General features: G+C 37.6%; 1 protein-coding gene and 1 pseudogene across 1 annotated transcript; one reads left to right on the top strand and one right to left on the bottom strand.

The window, feature by feature from the left end:
• Window positions 1-4,951: 4,951 nt before the first annotated feature.
• Window positions 4,952-8,444, top strand: LOC112198220 (annotated as a pseudogene).
• Window positions 8,445-9,321: 877 nt separating this feature from the next.
• LOC112198219 (threonine--tRNA ligase, mitochondrial 1) lies at window positions 9,322-15,656 on the bottom strand. Its single transcript, XM_024339302.2, has 20 exons — window positions 15,347-15,656; window positions 15,013-15,250; window positions 14,876-14,935; window positions 14,699-14,788; window positions 14,477-14,551; window positions 14,238-14,366; window positions 14,054-14,143; window positions 13,436-13,524; window positions 13,250-13,346; window positions 13,087-13,173; window positions 12,619-12,703; window positions 12,402-12,496; window positions 12,215-12,247; window positions 12,032-12,118; window positions 11,824-11,916; window positions 11,411-11,503; window positions 11,094-11,318; window positions 10,359-10,430; window positions 9,950-10,021; window positions 9,322-9,673 (listed from the first exon to the last, which is right to left on the bottom strand). The coding sequence occupies exons 1-20, from the start codon at window positions 15,622-15,624 to the stop codon at window positions 9,578-9,580; spliced, it is 2,184 nt and encodes a 727-aa protein (XP_024195070.1). The 5' UTR covers window positions 15,625-15,656; the 3' UTR covers window positions 9,322-9,577.
• Between the last annotated feature and the right edge of the window lie 127 nt (window positions 15,657-15,783).

The raw sequence follows: 15,783 nt of genomic DNA, 5'->3' as shown, positions 1-15,783 counted from the left end.
TAAGAGTCTACAAGATTTTTTGGTATTTTGAAAGTCTATGGGTATTCAATTGAGATTTTAAACAATCCTTTAAAATCTTGATGTATTCAATTAAGATTTAAAATTATTCATTCAAATCTGTAGATATTCAAAAATATACGAATTTTTAAGGATTTTGGAGGATTTTATAGTGCTTTTTATACATATCAAAACTCAAAAACAATCCAACCACTTCCCAAGATATTTTTATGGATTCTTTCTCACTCAAAAAATGAAGAAGCTCTTCACCAAAAAAAAAACAACTCTCAATAGGTGACACTCATCCATTTTGTCTTAGACCTATCTGCCCACTATCCTCCTCTGTCTCTGCCTCTGCTCTCATCTAATAATTTTTTTATTTTTATCACTATAGCTCTGGAAGCCTTAATCCTTTGAGCTAATTAAGCTCACTTTCAATGGTATTGTTAAGATGATACATACTCACATCGTTTTTTTTTTTAATCAAACCGGAAGCCGGGTGCGGATATATATATATATATATATATATATATATATATATATATATATATATATATATATATAAAGGTCTGTTCACCTAAGGGACAGTTTTTAAGGAACTGTGAGGGACAAGTGAATCTGACGGCTGAAAATAAATGCACAATTTTAAGTTGTTATAATTTCTACTTTTATATTAAATACATGTGGTTTAGATGAATTTGTCCCTCACAGACCCTTAAAAATGTCCCTTAGGTGAGCAAATATGTATAAATATATATATATATATATATATATATATACACACAGTGCCGGTCCTGACATTTTGGAGGTCTGAGGCGAATAATTAAAATGTGGCCTCATATAAAAAAATCATATAATCGAACAAAATTTTATATATATATATATATATATATATATAAATTGAATCCCTACATTAATAGTATTGCAAAAAAATAAAAATCAAAAAATAATAAGGTGTTCAATTCCAAAATAATTTTTCTCTTAGAAGTTGAAAAAATAAAAAAGAACAAAATATATTTAAATATTACAAAAGAAACCAATGAAAAACAAAGGGAAAATACATTAGTATTCAATTTCAAAATATTCTTTCCATAGAAGCTGGAAAAAGAATGAACAAAAAACATTTAATTACAAAGAAATTAATTAAGGAAAAAAAAAACAGAAAAAAAGAGGCTGCTACGATTCAAACCTTGGTGCTGGCGTGCTGCAAACAACAGCAAAACTCTATCACCACTGCACTAGCGCATCCCCATTGCGTGATATGGGCAAAAGCAAAATATATAATTATACAACATATATATATGTAAAATTAAAAAAAAAAAAAAAAATTGGCGGTGGCCCGCCGGAGACCTGTGGCCTGAGGCGGCTGCCTCAGGTAGCAGCCCTCAGGGCCGGCCTTGTATATATATATATATATTCATCTAAAGCCATAATAGGCCGTTACATACACACATGTTTTTTTTTGTAAATCTAAATTATGTCATTAGTTTACTACGTTTTTTTTTTTGTGTAACATTTTGGTTGATTAGTTTTCTCTTATTATTCATATATCATTATACACGTACAACATAAATAATGGTAGATTGCCATATTATATATATATATATATATGTCACTGATATAGCATTATAGTTGGATCCATACATCCTTTTTTTTTTTAATCAAGCCCTCAGGGTGAAATAGTATAATCAACACAAGCCAGAATAGGCCGTTAATTACCCTTCCGCTGTCATTTAAGGACATAGACAAACAAGAAGATAGTGGTAGTACCCACAGCGGTACATAGAAATAGACATACTCATTATACATTTCAGATCGTAGAGATAGTGGAGATCCTCCATTGATACTACGCCGGAGGCGCTAGAGATCTAGGTTCCTAATACAAGGAAATTATTAAATTTAGATAAAACTAAAAATATAGAGTTGGCCAAGAGCCTAAACCCTAGCCCAAATTGAAATTTACTGGACCAGGGAATGACCCCAGCCCAGAAACTTAAAGCCCAAATAGAGGACAACAACCAAACAAAGGCCCACCCAAGGCCCATCACCCGGTCCGGTCCAAGGCCACCTTCTCCAGCCTTCTTGTCGTACGAACTAGCCAAGCCACGCCTCTCCCCATCAGCCGCACGCCGCCGCGACCTGAATTAGCAAGATCTGTGCCCCCACGATCACCCCACCAGCGACCCAAGAACCTCGTCGCACAAGCCATGTTGATCCAGGCCCTTGCACCCCACACTGTCGCCGCCCCCACGATCCAAGAACCTCGCAGCACAGGCCATGTCGATCCAGCCTCGATCCGCCCCACGATCCTACTGCTTGCGACCCAAACTCCATGGGCCACGCCGCCTTAAACCACAGCAAGACAGAGAAAAAGCGAAACCCCGATCAGTTAGCACGACCTCCACCAGTCACCATCCCAGCCAGATCAATCTAACAAGCCCTGAGCAACACTCCATTCGATGGCCCCCCTGAGCAATAGCGATCCAAAAACCTGTCCGGCAACCGACCTCATGACGACGGCGAGGCTTATAGGCCAGCCTGCACGTCCAGGTGCCGCCAGAAGAGGATGATTTTGCAGAGCGGAGTACCGGCCTTTAGGGTTTTTTTGTCCGCCTTGTTTTGGGAATCTACACTTACAGGTCTCAGATCCATACATCTAGGGCTGTCAATTCCGACACGACCAGATAACACAACTCGAAACCCGCACGATTAAAAGGGGATCGGCCGTGGGTCAACCCGCCATGACCCATTTAATAAATGGGTCGGCCACAGGTCAACCCGCCAACACGAAGTGAACCCGTATAACCCGATTATACTATATTTATTCTTAAAATTTTGGATGTTGGGAGTATTTGATCATAGGATTAGATAATTTGAAATATTTTTCTTTATAATTATTGGATTTAATTATTTATGAATACATAAAATTATTTATATTCTTCGTCTTGTGGAATTTTTAGTGAATTTAATCAATTTATGCATTTTTTTTAGTTAAATGGGTCACATTATTAACTCTTAAATAAATCATTTTGTCTAACACGACACCACCTATTTATTAAATGGGTTAAGTAGGTTGGAAACAGGTAACCCGTTTAATAAATAGGTTGGGTTTAAATTTTTGACACGATTATTAAATGGGTTGGGTTTGAGTTTGTATCTTGTAGACCTGGGACGGTTTGGCTTTGAAAAAAAAAATACTGGAACCGCACCGGAACCACATAAGCATTTTTTGGTTCGGGTTTGTCACATTTTAAGGCTAGAACCGACTACAAACCGAACCGTTTGCATTCGGGTCGGTTCTGCCGATTTCTCGGTTCCAGAATAGGTAAAAGAATAATACCCTCAAATTAACAATAATTACCCACAAACCCCCATCAACATATGAGCCTAAAGAAATACCAATCCCATCCATCGAATCATGTAGGCTACAATTCAAGAAAAAAAAAATCAAGAATTGTTAGGGAACACCGCACCTGAGGCCGAGCTCCATCATCTAATTTGTCAGGCAAAGGTTCCCTGTAATCCCAGTTGTAGTATTGGCCACCAACTTATCCCAATCGATCTTCTCCAACTGCAATAAGTGTGCCACTTCCTGCCAAAACCCCAAGAATCATACACAACCCATTAAAACCCAAAACCTAGAAACCCCCAATTTGACAAAAAAACAATTGAAATCAATGAGAGGAAAAAGAGGGACCTCTGTAAGAGAGTGTCGGTATCTTCTTCGGTGATGAAACCCATATTCTCCTCCTTAGGGTTCTCACCCATCTTTTCAATTATGGCCAAGAATCCCAAATTGGATATTAGGCTGCCAAATTAGTGGAAGAGCAGGTGCGAGTTTGACTGGAAGAAGAAGAGAGAGAAATGAAAGAGCGTGCAGCACAGGTGCGAAACAAAGAAGAAGATGCAAATGAATGGCCGGAAGGAAGAAGGAAGAAGAAGATCTGAAGAAGTGAAGTGGAACAGTGGGAGGCTGCGCATAGAATTTTAGCCTTTTAGGTTTTAGTCATTAACTCTAGGCCAATGGTAGGATGACAAGTGGAGATATGACCATCATCAATCAGTTCTGCGGGTTTCTGCGTTTTGAAAACATGGGAACCGCACCGAACCGAGATGTTGTACATCGGTTCGGTTTTCATGAGACAGCTTATATTTTCTTCACATGAACCGCACCGAACCGCCAGTTTCGGTCCTGTTCAGGCCGATTCTGCGGGTTTTCGGGTCAAAAGTCCCAGGCCTAGTATCTTGCGACATGACAAATACCTTAACCCGACATGAACCCAACCCGACACGACCCATTGACAGCCCTACATACATCCATTGCTTTTAAAGAAGAATGAAAAAAAAAAAAATTAACCTACCAAAAACATCATAAGGACTTGTAAAATCTAAGCAAATACTAGTAAATCAATCCATTAGAATCAATCAGAGTCCATATTGAATTTAAACAACCGTGAATTAAGTAAATTCATGGATTATAAAAACTCAAACAAAATCTTTTAAAATCTGAATTGAATATACCCCCCTTTACTTGGTAATACTATTCATATATAAGGAAACGACTGGTATTTTTATTAATTTTTCTTGGACGAAAATAAAAAACATATCATCTTAATAATAACTTTCCAAAATCAAAGCCAATCAAAACCACATTAGCTTGTGTAATTTTTGAATATTAGAAAGAGGTCGCGATCAAGATTCGAGAAGCTGTCAAATAGATTAATTAAGGTATACATGTTTTTTGTTTTTGATTTGTTTTAGTGTGAATGATGTTATGCCTATTATGGATTGAATATACTTGCGCTCTAATTTGGTTGTCGCTGTACTTTGATTTTCAATTGTAGTTGATTAGGGTTTGTTAGCAGTAATTTTCGACCTATATATCTTACTCTAATTTCCTTGATTTTCTGTAATATATTTAAAATTTGGTTGAACAGATACTACTTTTAGAAGTATGGATCCTCAAAGAAACATACAACAGCTATCGTCTAGTAAGAGTAGTGATCGTAAAAAGGTCCGGGATCGAAAGAAGAATTTAATCAAGAAAGCCGAGGAGCTTTCGAAACTTTGTGGTGTTGATGTATGCTTGATCCTCTACCAACATCAAAGCACTAAAGCAGAGACTTGGCCCCAAGATCCTGCGGAAGTCAAACGCATTATCACTGGGTACAAGGCAAACCCGGCAATCAGAGATGCAAGCATTCCTTCATCAGAGACAAAGGGTTTGGAAGAAACCAAGGCTGGAAAGTCCCATGGTGGTCGTGAGATTGTTGTTAATTCCGACGAGGAGAGGGAGATGTTGTACCCGACATGGGATGATCGATTAGGTTACTGTTCTGAGGACGAATTGATTAGACTGGTGGCTTCCTTGGATGCAAAGCTAAAAGCTTCAACAAATTGATTCACCATCGATGAAAAGTAGTAGCAGTTTCGTGACCCCAAAAAACAAAAACAGCAAAACTGGTGCACTTGATCATCATTACATGCATGGTGAATTCGAACTTGAACTTGTTCCCTTTTCGTGAGATTAGTGATCTTGAATTCTTGATGATCCAAGATTAGATCATCCAGAAACTACAGTAGTATTCCAACTATGCAAGAAATTTAGGGCATGGGTCTAACCCTTGGGATACTACTACTCATGCATGTTTCTTATGTTCTCCATCATTTACCTTGTAAATACAATTTATAACGTGATATATTTTGTTCAGAGTTATTAGGTTGTTTCCCCAACATATCATTTAAAAACTTTTTTTTCTTTTTCTTGAGATTTATTGATCTTTTTATAACATTTGATAATAATTGATTCAAGTACTTTCGCCTGCGATTAGACAATCCTTGTGCAAGTAGAAATAGGAAACTAGCTAGAAATTCGTATTCAAGCAGGAACAAGCCAGCAGAAAAGTTTTAAGACATTTTTTCCTAGCACAGACCAAATGGTACTCCTGCTTCAGTATAGTCTTTTCCCCCTTCTCTATATACGCCCAAGGCAGCTGGTAGCTTGGCTAATATAAGTATTAATTGCAGCAGGTTCAGTAAATTGGGGAATTACCTTCAAAAGTAAAAAAATGGTGTAGTGCCGGACTGCCGGCTAACCAGTAACCATGTTCCATCAATCAAGTCAGTACGTTGAAATAAAGCAGTAGCTCAATCAGAGTATTGCTGATTAAGTTGGAGCTTCCATTATGTTATTATTTTCACAGTTGGTTTCATTACTTGTCTCTGCAATATATTAAAGTTTGTGTCTGCCAAACACAATTTTGTCAGAATCAAGCCCCCGGTACTATAGGTTTGGCACGAGATGGAAAAGTCATGTACCTTTCAGTTGTGCCGAGATTCCACCAAGCGATGCACTTACCAGACATGCTTTTGGAACACCTGAACATATTCGTGAGCAATTGATTGACCTCAAGACTGAAAAGCTCGCTACGTAATGAGGATACTTCTGGGGTTCATGTAATGCGGATGCTACTAGAGGTGTGCATACTTACTCAATACGCATGATCATTGAGTTCCTTGACGCCGTGATTCTTCCACATGAGAAACCAATACGTGAAGTGATTGTGGCAAAACTACTTGATATGGTTCGGAACTCCGCCGGCTTCAAGGAGGCAGTGAATTGTTGTTTCGTATAAAAAAATAACAAGAAAGTAAAAAGGAAAAAGGAGTAATAATATTTGTCTTTATAGTTTACAGATGGTTTCATGACATCATAAGCATATCAAGTAAATGTAGTGACGTGGGAGATGGTTCTGGTTCTGGATTGCTCAATTAGGATTGCTCAATTACTGATTCTGGCTTGATGGTTTCTATTTGTCTGCATGCATTCAGCAATTTTTTCTGATATCAATTCATGTGATGGGTAGTACATGATTCAAATCTGTGGTCAATCACTCCAATCTGTTGATGATAGGTTCCCCTGTTTTGTGTTTTCTCCCAGCCGCTTGACTTTGATTTTTTTTTAGTTTCGTGTTTTGGTATCCAATAAAGTACTACTACTACGTTGATTCTTCACTGCTAGTATATGACTCCGTCCTAGGTAATTCAGGAGTTGTGGCTCTGTTAAATGCTATAACTTTTCTATGCTTCCATATAACTCACTCACTACTAGAATAATGTGACCAGACATCACCTCAATTAAATCAGTTGGGATGACACACGCAATGTAAAATTATGTGCTCTCAGCGATTTCAGAAATAACCAATTTGTATTGTTATAATTAACTTCGGTTCTTAAATTGACCGCTGTATAAACTTTTATTAAAATTTTACAGGTAGAGATTGAGACACTACTAGCTAGATTGATAGCAATAATGGAAGAACATATTAACCCTTTGGCAGTGACTCATCTGCTTCAACACACTCTGAGAAGCTTGTGCAGTCGAGAAAACTCCTATTATGCTGTCTTTTGGAGGATCCTCCCAAGAAACTGGCAAACTGCCTACCACCCAAACTATATAATTTTACTTCTTCTTCCTCCAGTATAGGCACACACAGCTACTACATTTCAAATTACACTAACTAATTAACTATTGTTTTATTTGTAACAGATTGGAAGGTCATGGAGCTTATGACAGGTCAAGAGGGAACAGAAGGAACTGGTATTTTTTTATTAATTGTTATTAGTTTCATTTCATACTAGACTATAAGCACTATATACGATTATACAGAAATTGATCATATGCATAACACATGGCAGGATATTGGTTTTGGAAGATGGTTTCTGCAACTTTGGAGCACCTCACCAGCTCATGATCAGATCAACTCATCCACTGGTTAGTGTCCAGGTGGCCCTTCTTCAGTTTATGGTGGTGATTTCAAGTTTTCAACATCACCAGTACTACCATGGACTGCAACTGAGCTTTTCTTCAAGATGTCCCATGAGATCTACAACTGTGGAGAAGGGTAAGCCATCTATATGTGATGATGTTGATGATGAAGTACCAGCAGTTAATATTTATTTCTGGGTATTTGAATATATAGATTTGAATATATAGAAACTAAGCTTGATTTATTTTGGTGGTTGGGTTAAGCAGATTGATAGGGAAAGTGGCAGCCGATCATAGTCGTAATTGGATATACAAAGAACCAAATGATCAGCATCAAGAAATCAACTTCTATCAGCACGGCACAACTCAGCTGACTTGGTACTATACATTTACTATATGAAACTATACAGTAATCAATTAGTTAACTAAGATTTTATGCTACATGTATATGCTCATAGGTTTAATTACCTTTCTTGTTTTAGAATTTCATATATGTCTTGTTAGGTTTTTATTTAATTTTTACTTCTTTTGCTTCAGCACCCTAGGACAGTAGTACATGGGAAGCCCAGTTTCACAAAATTAAATTCAGAAAAAGAAAATTTAAACTTATTTCTTTGATTTAATTAGTTAATTCAGACATATAATGTCATTGCAGACCCATAACTCTGATAGCAATTAGAGAAGGTGTAGTTCAGTTGGGAGCAATTAACAAGGTGGTTGAAAACCTGAGATATGTTGTTGTGCTCAGAAAGAAGCTAAGCTACCTAATACATTAAGAACATCCCTGGAGTTGTTCCGCCTCACCCATCATCTCCATCATTGCCCAGCTTCAAGCGTGACCCTCATGTCTATACATGGCACAATTTCCAAGGCATGGGTACTAATGCTACAAATTTTCTTGTCCCACAGCATCCAAGTACCACTCATGAGTCGTGACTTATGAGCAGCATTTCAACATGAACCATCAAGTGCCAGTGTTGAAAAACATAACACCCTCCATGACTCCATGAGTAGCCTCGAAGCTCTCCTCTCCACTTCCCTCTGTGGTGTCGTCACCACCTAATACTACTCATGATCATCACCAGTTTCCAGAATTGTCTCATCATCATCATGGAGGACTATGGAGCAGAAAGTTGTGGCCAAGGAGGAAACTGATGTACAAGAAGAAAGAGGAATATGGGGCGCCGGATCAAATTAAAGAAGGCAGCACTTCTTTACCCAACGTTTGTTAGTCTGATTTGTCGACCATGATACGTTTCAATCAGACAGTGAAAAATTGTAGTGACTTTCAGAATGTTCGGTACTACTACAATATAACCACTTCATGCAAAGCACACTGCTGCACTGATCTTTTGGTACCGACTAAGATTGTTGGGTTTCTGCACTTGATCTTCGGGTATTATGTTTCCGATAAATGAAACAATAACTGTACGGCTTAATGCTGTGATTGACACTAGTCTTAGAGGGAAATTCTGTCTAGCGAATGCTGTTCCATACAATACTTCCAAGAGAAAAAGATCATATCAGTAGCTTGCCGAACTCTAAGCCATCAGACCAAAGCTAGAATACTCAAAATACATGTTGATTACGACAAAAAATTAACGAGCACACAAGCGTAGTGCACAAGTCACAAGATGGCAAAAGCTATAACTACATTTGAATCTGCAAAACGTAAATTACACTGTATAATCCATTGTAGTACTAGGATATCAGAGAGGAATTAATACAGTTTCAGTGAGATCACAAAAGCCCTCATGTGTTGTTCATCCGATAGAAGTCTACAATTACTTTGAGCATTCTTCAAAAGAAATTCTAGTGAAAAGCTTCAACTTCCTCCTTAAAGTGTTTGAGTAGGCTATCCATGCTCATTACGTTGGAATCTGCCTTATCTCTAACCCGTACGCTCACCTGAAACAATTGAGTAACTTCTCACTTTTAACAGTAATTCATCATAACACAAGAAAGGACCATGAACGTAATGGTTTCATGTCAATTATTATTTTCTTACTTCATCATACCAAAGAAAAATCACACCAAACCATGCCCCACATACAAAGCTGATTCCCGATAAGTAAAAGACATTATTGTTGAAGGACAACTAAAATAACTAAATGAAATCATGTTTGTGGCCAGTCTACGGAAACTATGGTGAAATAAAACATTAAAGAATTAAAGATGAATAACCTGTCCAGTTTTGACTTCCTCCTCACCAACAACTAGAATGTAGTTGTACTGTGCCATCTGAGCTTCTCGTACCTGCAGGAACAAAAACAACCAACCCAAGGGATGAAAAGCTCGGTTAAATAATTAAAGACTTCAGTTCATTAAATAATTTGACACCGGTGAAGCAATACAGAGGATATGACTGGGTTCATTCATCATATTCATGGAAGGCAGAAAGAATCCAACAGACACCAGCATTAATTGTTAACATTATCTTATTGTCAACATTAATTTGCCTCATAAGCCACACACACAGAGCTTGCATAATGTAACCCATATGCCCAATGGACCTCCAATAAACCAAAAAAACAAAACTACAACTTGAAAAATGGAAAATTTGATGCAATAGGACAAAGTCATGAATGCAAACCTTTTTCTGTATTGTCCTATCACTTGTGTCAACATCAACAAAATAACCAGCCTGAAAGATCTTGTCCCGGACCTACAAAAATAAAACAGTCAATTTAATCCAGGGGATAGTAAGATTCAAAGAATCCCCAAGTAACTATAGTGTAAGCATTTTTTTATTTAAATAAATTTAAGAAAGAAAAACATACTTCAATTGCAATTACTATCAATCCCAGCAACCAGGTTAATTTTCCTATTGATGTTACTGGAAATAATATATTAACCTAGGTTTCACCAAACCAGATCAGTTGTTGGCTTAGATCTGATTCAGGCAGAACCAAAACTGTTACCAACTTCCCACAGGAGATAGTAACCTGCTCTAGCTTGGTAAACAATTAGCTAGCCATGAGAGCCTACTCACCTAATTTAGTGTTTGGCTTGCAAAATGAGAAAGCCAACATAGAAAGGCTCATACAATAGACAGACAATGGATGCAGGAAGAAGAAAACAAAGTATTATTGACTTAATTCAAGACACTCAGAAGTCAGAACAAAAGAACAGATCTCAAAGAGCACCATTATTAAGACTACTTTGGGAATAAAGAACATGTCAGCACTCCACAAGCATAAAATGTGCAACATTTAATAGCATTAATGCACATGAAATCTATAATTCCTTGAAAGAGGACCAGCAAAATATTAATGAAACTTTGAAGTAGTCAACCAATAAAGGCCAAAAAAAATATATTTCAAACTACCTGCTGAGCATAGGGCTGGGATTTGTCCGAGACAGGGCAAACAATTGCCTGACGTGGACTAAGCCAGAATGGCCATTTCCCCTTGTAGTGCTCCAACAGTATAGCAAACATACGCTCAACAGAACCCAAAATGGCTCTGTGTATCATAACAGGTGCCTCCCTCTTGCCTTCTTCACCCTCTGCTGAGTAATACAGCTCAAAGCGAGCAGGTAGCTGAAAATCAAGCTGCAACCACAGTATTTTTCCCCAAGATAGTTACAAAACGAGAAAACAAAAGAACAAGAGATCGTTGGACAGAAAAAGTGATAACAACATACCTGTAATGTTGCACACTGAAACTTCCTGTTCAATGCATCAGATACACTGATATCTATCTTTGGTCCGTAAAATGCACCATCCCCTTCATTTATCTGTAATATGACTGAAAATGTAAAATTCCGCACACAAACAACCATTCAGAGGCACCTATAGGAGTGCTTTCAAAAATGAATAGATAATGGACCTAAACAATACACCGTCAGCCCCAAATTTTGGCCAGTCTTATGATAAAATTTTGTCATCCATCAAGCTAAACTTTCCAGCAAAACTATTATATAAATTTATATGCTATACATCAATCTAATGATCATACTATATTAGGTACCTTTCACCAAAAAATAAACACCAGACAAGGTGCCAAATAAAGCATTTGCTAGATGCCTAGATGCAACTCAAGCATTATTAGAAGTACCTGCCAGGGTTTGCCAAACTCATTTAATGCTTCTGTAAGAGCTGCCTCAGCTTTCTCCCATGTTTCTATCTCTCCAAGGTACTTTTCTGGCCTCTACAACACGAACACCAAAACTATTATTGCACAACACAATTAAGTTGAATTCCCCATCCTTCAAAGAGAAAGTTATGGAATTGACAAAAAGGAGGCATTATCAGGGACAGCTTACTGTTGATAGCTTCAGATCAAAAGTGAAGCCAAATATATCATAGGTATATTGGATGAAGTCTAAGACGCCCGTAACTTCATCTTTTATCTGAAAAATAAAGAGCCACATCATGAGTCTTACACTCGAAACAAAATCAAACATATATTTAAGAGTGATGTGGAAAACAAATTAAGTTTAACTCACTTGTGACTCCCTGCAAAAGATATGAGCATCATCCTGAAGCATATGTGAACAAAATTTGGTCAGATGATCTACAAATTTACCACCGGATGAATAAAAGAAAAGAAAGAAGTAAAAATATATCAGTCCATAAATAAGTATTTCCATTAGAAAGTGCTGAGACGTACTACCCAAATACACAAGAATATACCTGCTGGAATCTCCTGACACGAGTTAATCCAGTGAGTGCACCACTGGCCTCATTCCGGTGCAAAACCCCAAAGTCAGCCAGTCGAAGAGGAAGCTCTTATTAATTAAAAAGAATTAATAAATAATCAATAATAAATGGTTATGACGAACATGAATAAGTAATAATTTCACTATCTGTCAAGAAAAAGGAAAAATCAAAACAAAGAAAGATAACCTACCTCTATAAGAACGAACTCTGTGCTGAAACATTAAACAATGCCCCGGACAATTCATTGGCTTCAATCCAAACTCCTGTTTCTCAATCTGTAGTGGAAACACAATATTATCAATTCATCAATACAAAATTAAATAAAATTAAACTCATTCTTGTTCATTTGCATAGAATAACTACTGAATTAAGTGATGAATCATCCCAATTGAATTTCCTACTACAAGTTCCAATATTGCTTCGACCAAAAAAAAAAAGGTTCCAACATTGCTTATATGTCAAGCAATAAAGACTGTTCCTTCAGGCATCAGCTAGCAATACAAAGTTCCCAAGAAAACATATCCATGCCCACAAATAAAATAAAAAATCTGTATTTTCTTGTAATTCATTATTTTGTTTTCCTATACTTGATCCTGCCAGATAGATTACATTTACAAGGTGCTTCAGCATAATTATTTAGAAGTTATATGAAATTCACCTCAAAGACAAACATATTCTCCTTGTAATTTGCAGCATGACCAGATGTTTCCCAAAGTTGCATATTGTACATGTTTGGCGATATAACCTACCAAAGAAAAGTAAAACTAAGTACAAATCATTTAAGATCAATAGGATGATGTAACAACTAAAAATTTATCAACCTCTTGGTATCCTCTCTCTCTGTATTGATTTTTTATAAACTCCATGAGCTTGTTATAAATCCGGGTGCCATTGGGCAGGAAGAACCAACTTCCTGGACTGAACTTGATAAAGAATAATAATCAAATAAAAATTATAGACAATCTTGGTCAATTAAAAGGAAGAAGAAATACAGAACTAAAACATACCTAAGTGGGTGATTAAAGAACAGCTCCTGCTTTGTACCTAACAATCTATGATCATATTTTTTTGCTTCTTCCAGACGCTTGAGATATAACTGCAAAAAGAAAGTCCACGTTAGGAAGAATGACATACTTCAACTCCAATGACCACAATATTGCATTAACATAGCTTTTACTGCTTTTCTATCCCAACTGACAACTACAAAATAATTTATCAACGAACTGTTGCCAGCAGCATTCATTGTTCAAGATGGATTATGATTGCAGTTTAAACTCATGTTAAAAATGACATGATATGTCTTCAACAGCATGTCGTCATTTAACTTTATGCACCTTCAATGATTTGGTTTAGGTTTAAGTTCAAATGGTGGAATCAATAAAATTCAGCCTTTCAGGTACCAACTATGCTCAAGTTAAATTTATTATGTAGCATTGAACTAGTTCCCCCTTTTTTTTTTTTTCCTTTTTTTGAGAATACCATTTGAGAAACTAGTGCAACAATGTGCACAAGGAACTTTATATTTTAACCACACTGAGAAACTTAGCTCAAGTAGCTGATAGAAGTAAGAAATGAGATAAGTAAACTAAAGCCAAAGTTACAAGAAGACATAAACTTAATATCACCTGCAAACTTTTCTTATCAGGATAAGATATTCCATAAACTCTCTGTAAGCTTTCACGATCTTTATTTCCTCTCCAGTAGGCAGAAGAAGCCTGGAATTACAAATTCAAATTTCAAATATACACACTAGGTGACCCAATACATACAAATAACAAACTACATCTCAGAAATGTCACGTTGACATACCTTCAAACACGCCAATGCTTTGACAAATGATGTGTTTGGTATGTGCGGTCCACGACACAAGTCAACCAAGGGGCCACATCTGTAGACGGTGATAGTTTTGTCAGCAGGAAGATCATTGATGATTTCAACCTGATTAAAAAACAGCCAAAAAAAAATATATATCAAGTAAGGAATGCATATACCAAAATGTAGTTAAACTCATTTAATTAGAAAGAAACTAAATTGTCAGCTTCACTTACCTTGAACCTGTTATCAGAAAAAATCTCAAGTGCCTGATCCCTTGTTACTTCAATGCGCTCAAATGGCTGTTTGGCCTGGAAGAAAAGATACAAATAAAAGGTCAAGAGCAAGAAATACCAAAATGTCGAAACACCTAAAGTCATTTGCAATCAGTCAAGGCGGACCAGTTTCATACATAAAGGTAACTTTACATAAACATTTTTAGCGGAGAATAAACAGACCTTAACAGCCTTATCTGCTCCTGATTCAATTTGCTTGAAGTGATCCTCATTCAACCCCAAATCACCATAAAATGCATCATAATAGAAACCCTGTTATCAAATTCAAACACTCCATAAGCTAATCAAATGAGTAATCACAAAAACCGAAAGCACAACTCTGTCAAACAAAATCAAAACCTCTCCTCTGGTGGTGCAGGGACCAATACACAGCTTGCACCCGTACTCCACCTCAAGAGCCTGCAACGAATCGAAATTCCATCAATGCAACGCAATCTAAACACACAGAAAACTTCGAAAAAAAAAGTCTTCACTACCTGTCCGAGAATGTGCGCGCTAGAATGCCAGAAAGTGTCCCTGCCTTCATCATTGTCAAATGTGAACAGCTTGAGCTCACAGTCACCCTCCAAAGGCCTGCTCATGTCCCACAGTACCCCATTGACCTCAGAAATCAAGGCATTCGACGCCAAGCTCTTCGAAATCTCCTTCGCAACGTCGAACGGCGAAGTCACCCACGTCTTCCCCTCCTTCACCTTCCCGTCCGGCAACGTAATCCTAACCAAGTCAACAGAATCAGAATCCACGGACGTAAAGCAACACCGAAGGTCTCGGTTAGTGTTTAGGGTTTGAAGAAGAAGAAGAAGGACTCACTTGATTGGATCGGAAGGGAGGGACTGGCGGTGGGCGAGCTGCTGAGCCTGGATGGCCTCGAAGAGCTGGATTCGCTTGGGAATTACGCTATCGAGGTAAGCGTCGTCTTTGGGGTGGGGCACCATGGCGGCGGCCGGCGGTGGTTGTAGGAAGGAGAAAGATAAGTCTTTCCGGTACGGCGGCGGAGTCAAAGTGGAGAATGAGGGAGAGTTACGGCGGAGAAGAGAATATGAGAAAGCGGCTGCTGTTGATATCCAGGTTTTAGAGCATTGCAGCATGTAGTCACAGTTTGGGCCTCACGAAGATTTATGACTCCGATTTAAGGTTGATGCCAGTTACATGTTTAAGAGTAAAAGAATTGGGCTTACTTTTTATTGGGCTAGGGGGCAGTTAGTAAGATACGGGACGTGTATAATATGTGAAAAATACGTACGTGT

This window comes from Rosa chinensis, chromosome 4, assembly GCF_002994745.2.
Source record: "Rosa chinensis cultivar Old Blush chromosome 4, RchiOBHm-V2, whole genome shotgun sequence".
Lineage (NCBI taxonomy): Eukaryota > Viridiplantae > Streptophyta > Magnoliopsida > Rosales > Rosaceae > Rosa > Rosa chinensis.
Note: the sequence above shows the minus strand (reverse complement) of the source record. Positions and strands in the feature narration are given on the sequence as shown.

What these genes read in the sequence shown, in the direction of transcription:
- LOC112198219 (XM_024339302.2), bottom strand. Translation starts at nt 15,624, where the DNA reads ATGCTGCAATGCTCTAAAACCTGGATATCAACAGCAGCCGCTTTCTCA. An exon ending in CTGATAAGAAAAGTTTGCAG is followed by an intron (nt 13,525 to 14,053) that starts GTGATATTAAGT and finishes TTCTTTTTGCAG; the next exon opens with TTATATCTCAAGCGTCTGGA. An exon ending in AGAATATGTTTGTCTTTGAG is followed by an intron (nt 12,704 to 13,086) that starts GTGAATTTCATA and finishes TTTCCACTACAG; the next exon opens with ATTGAGAAACAGGAGTTTGG.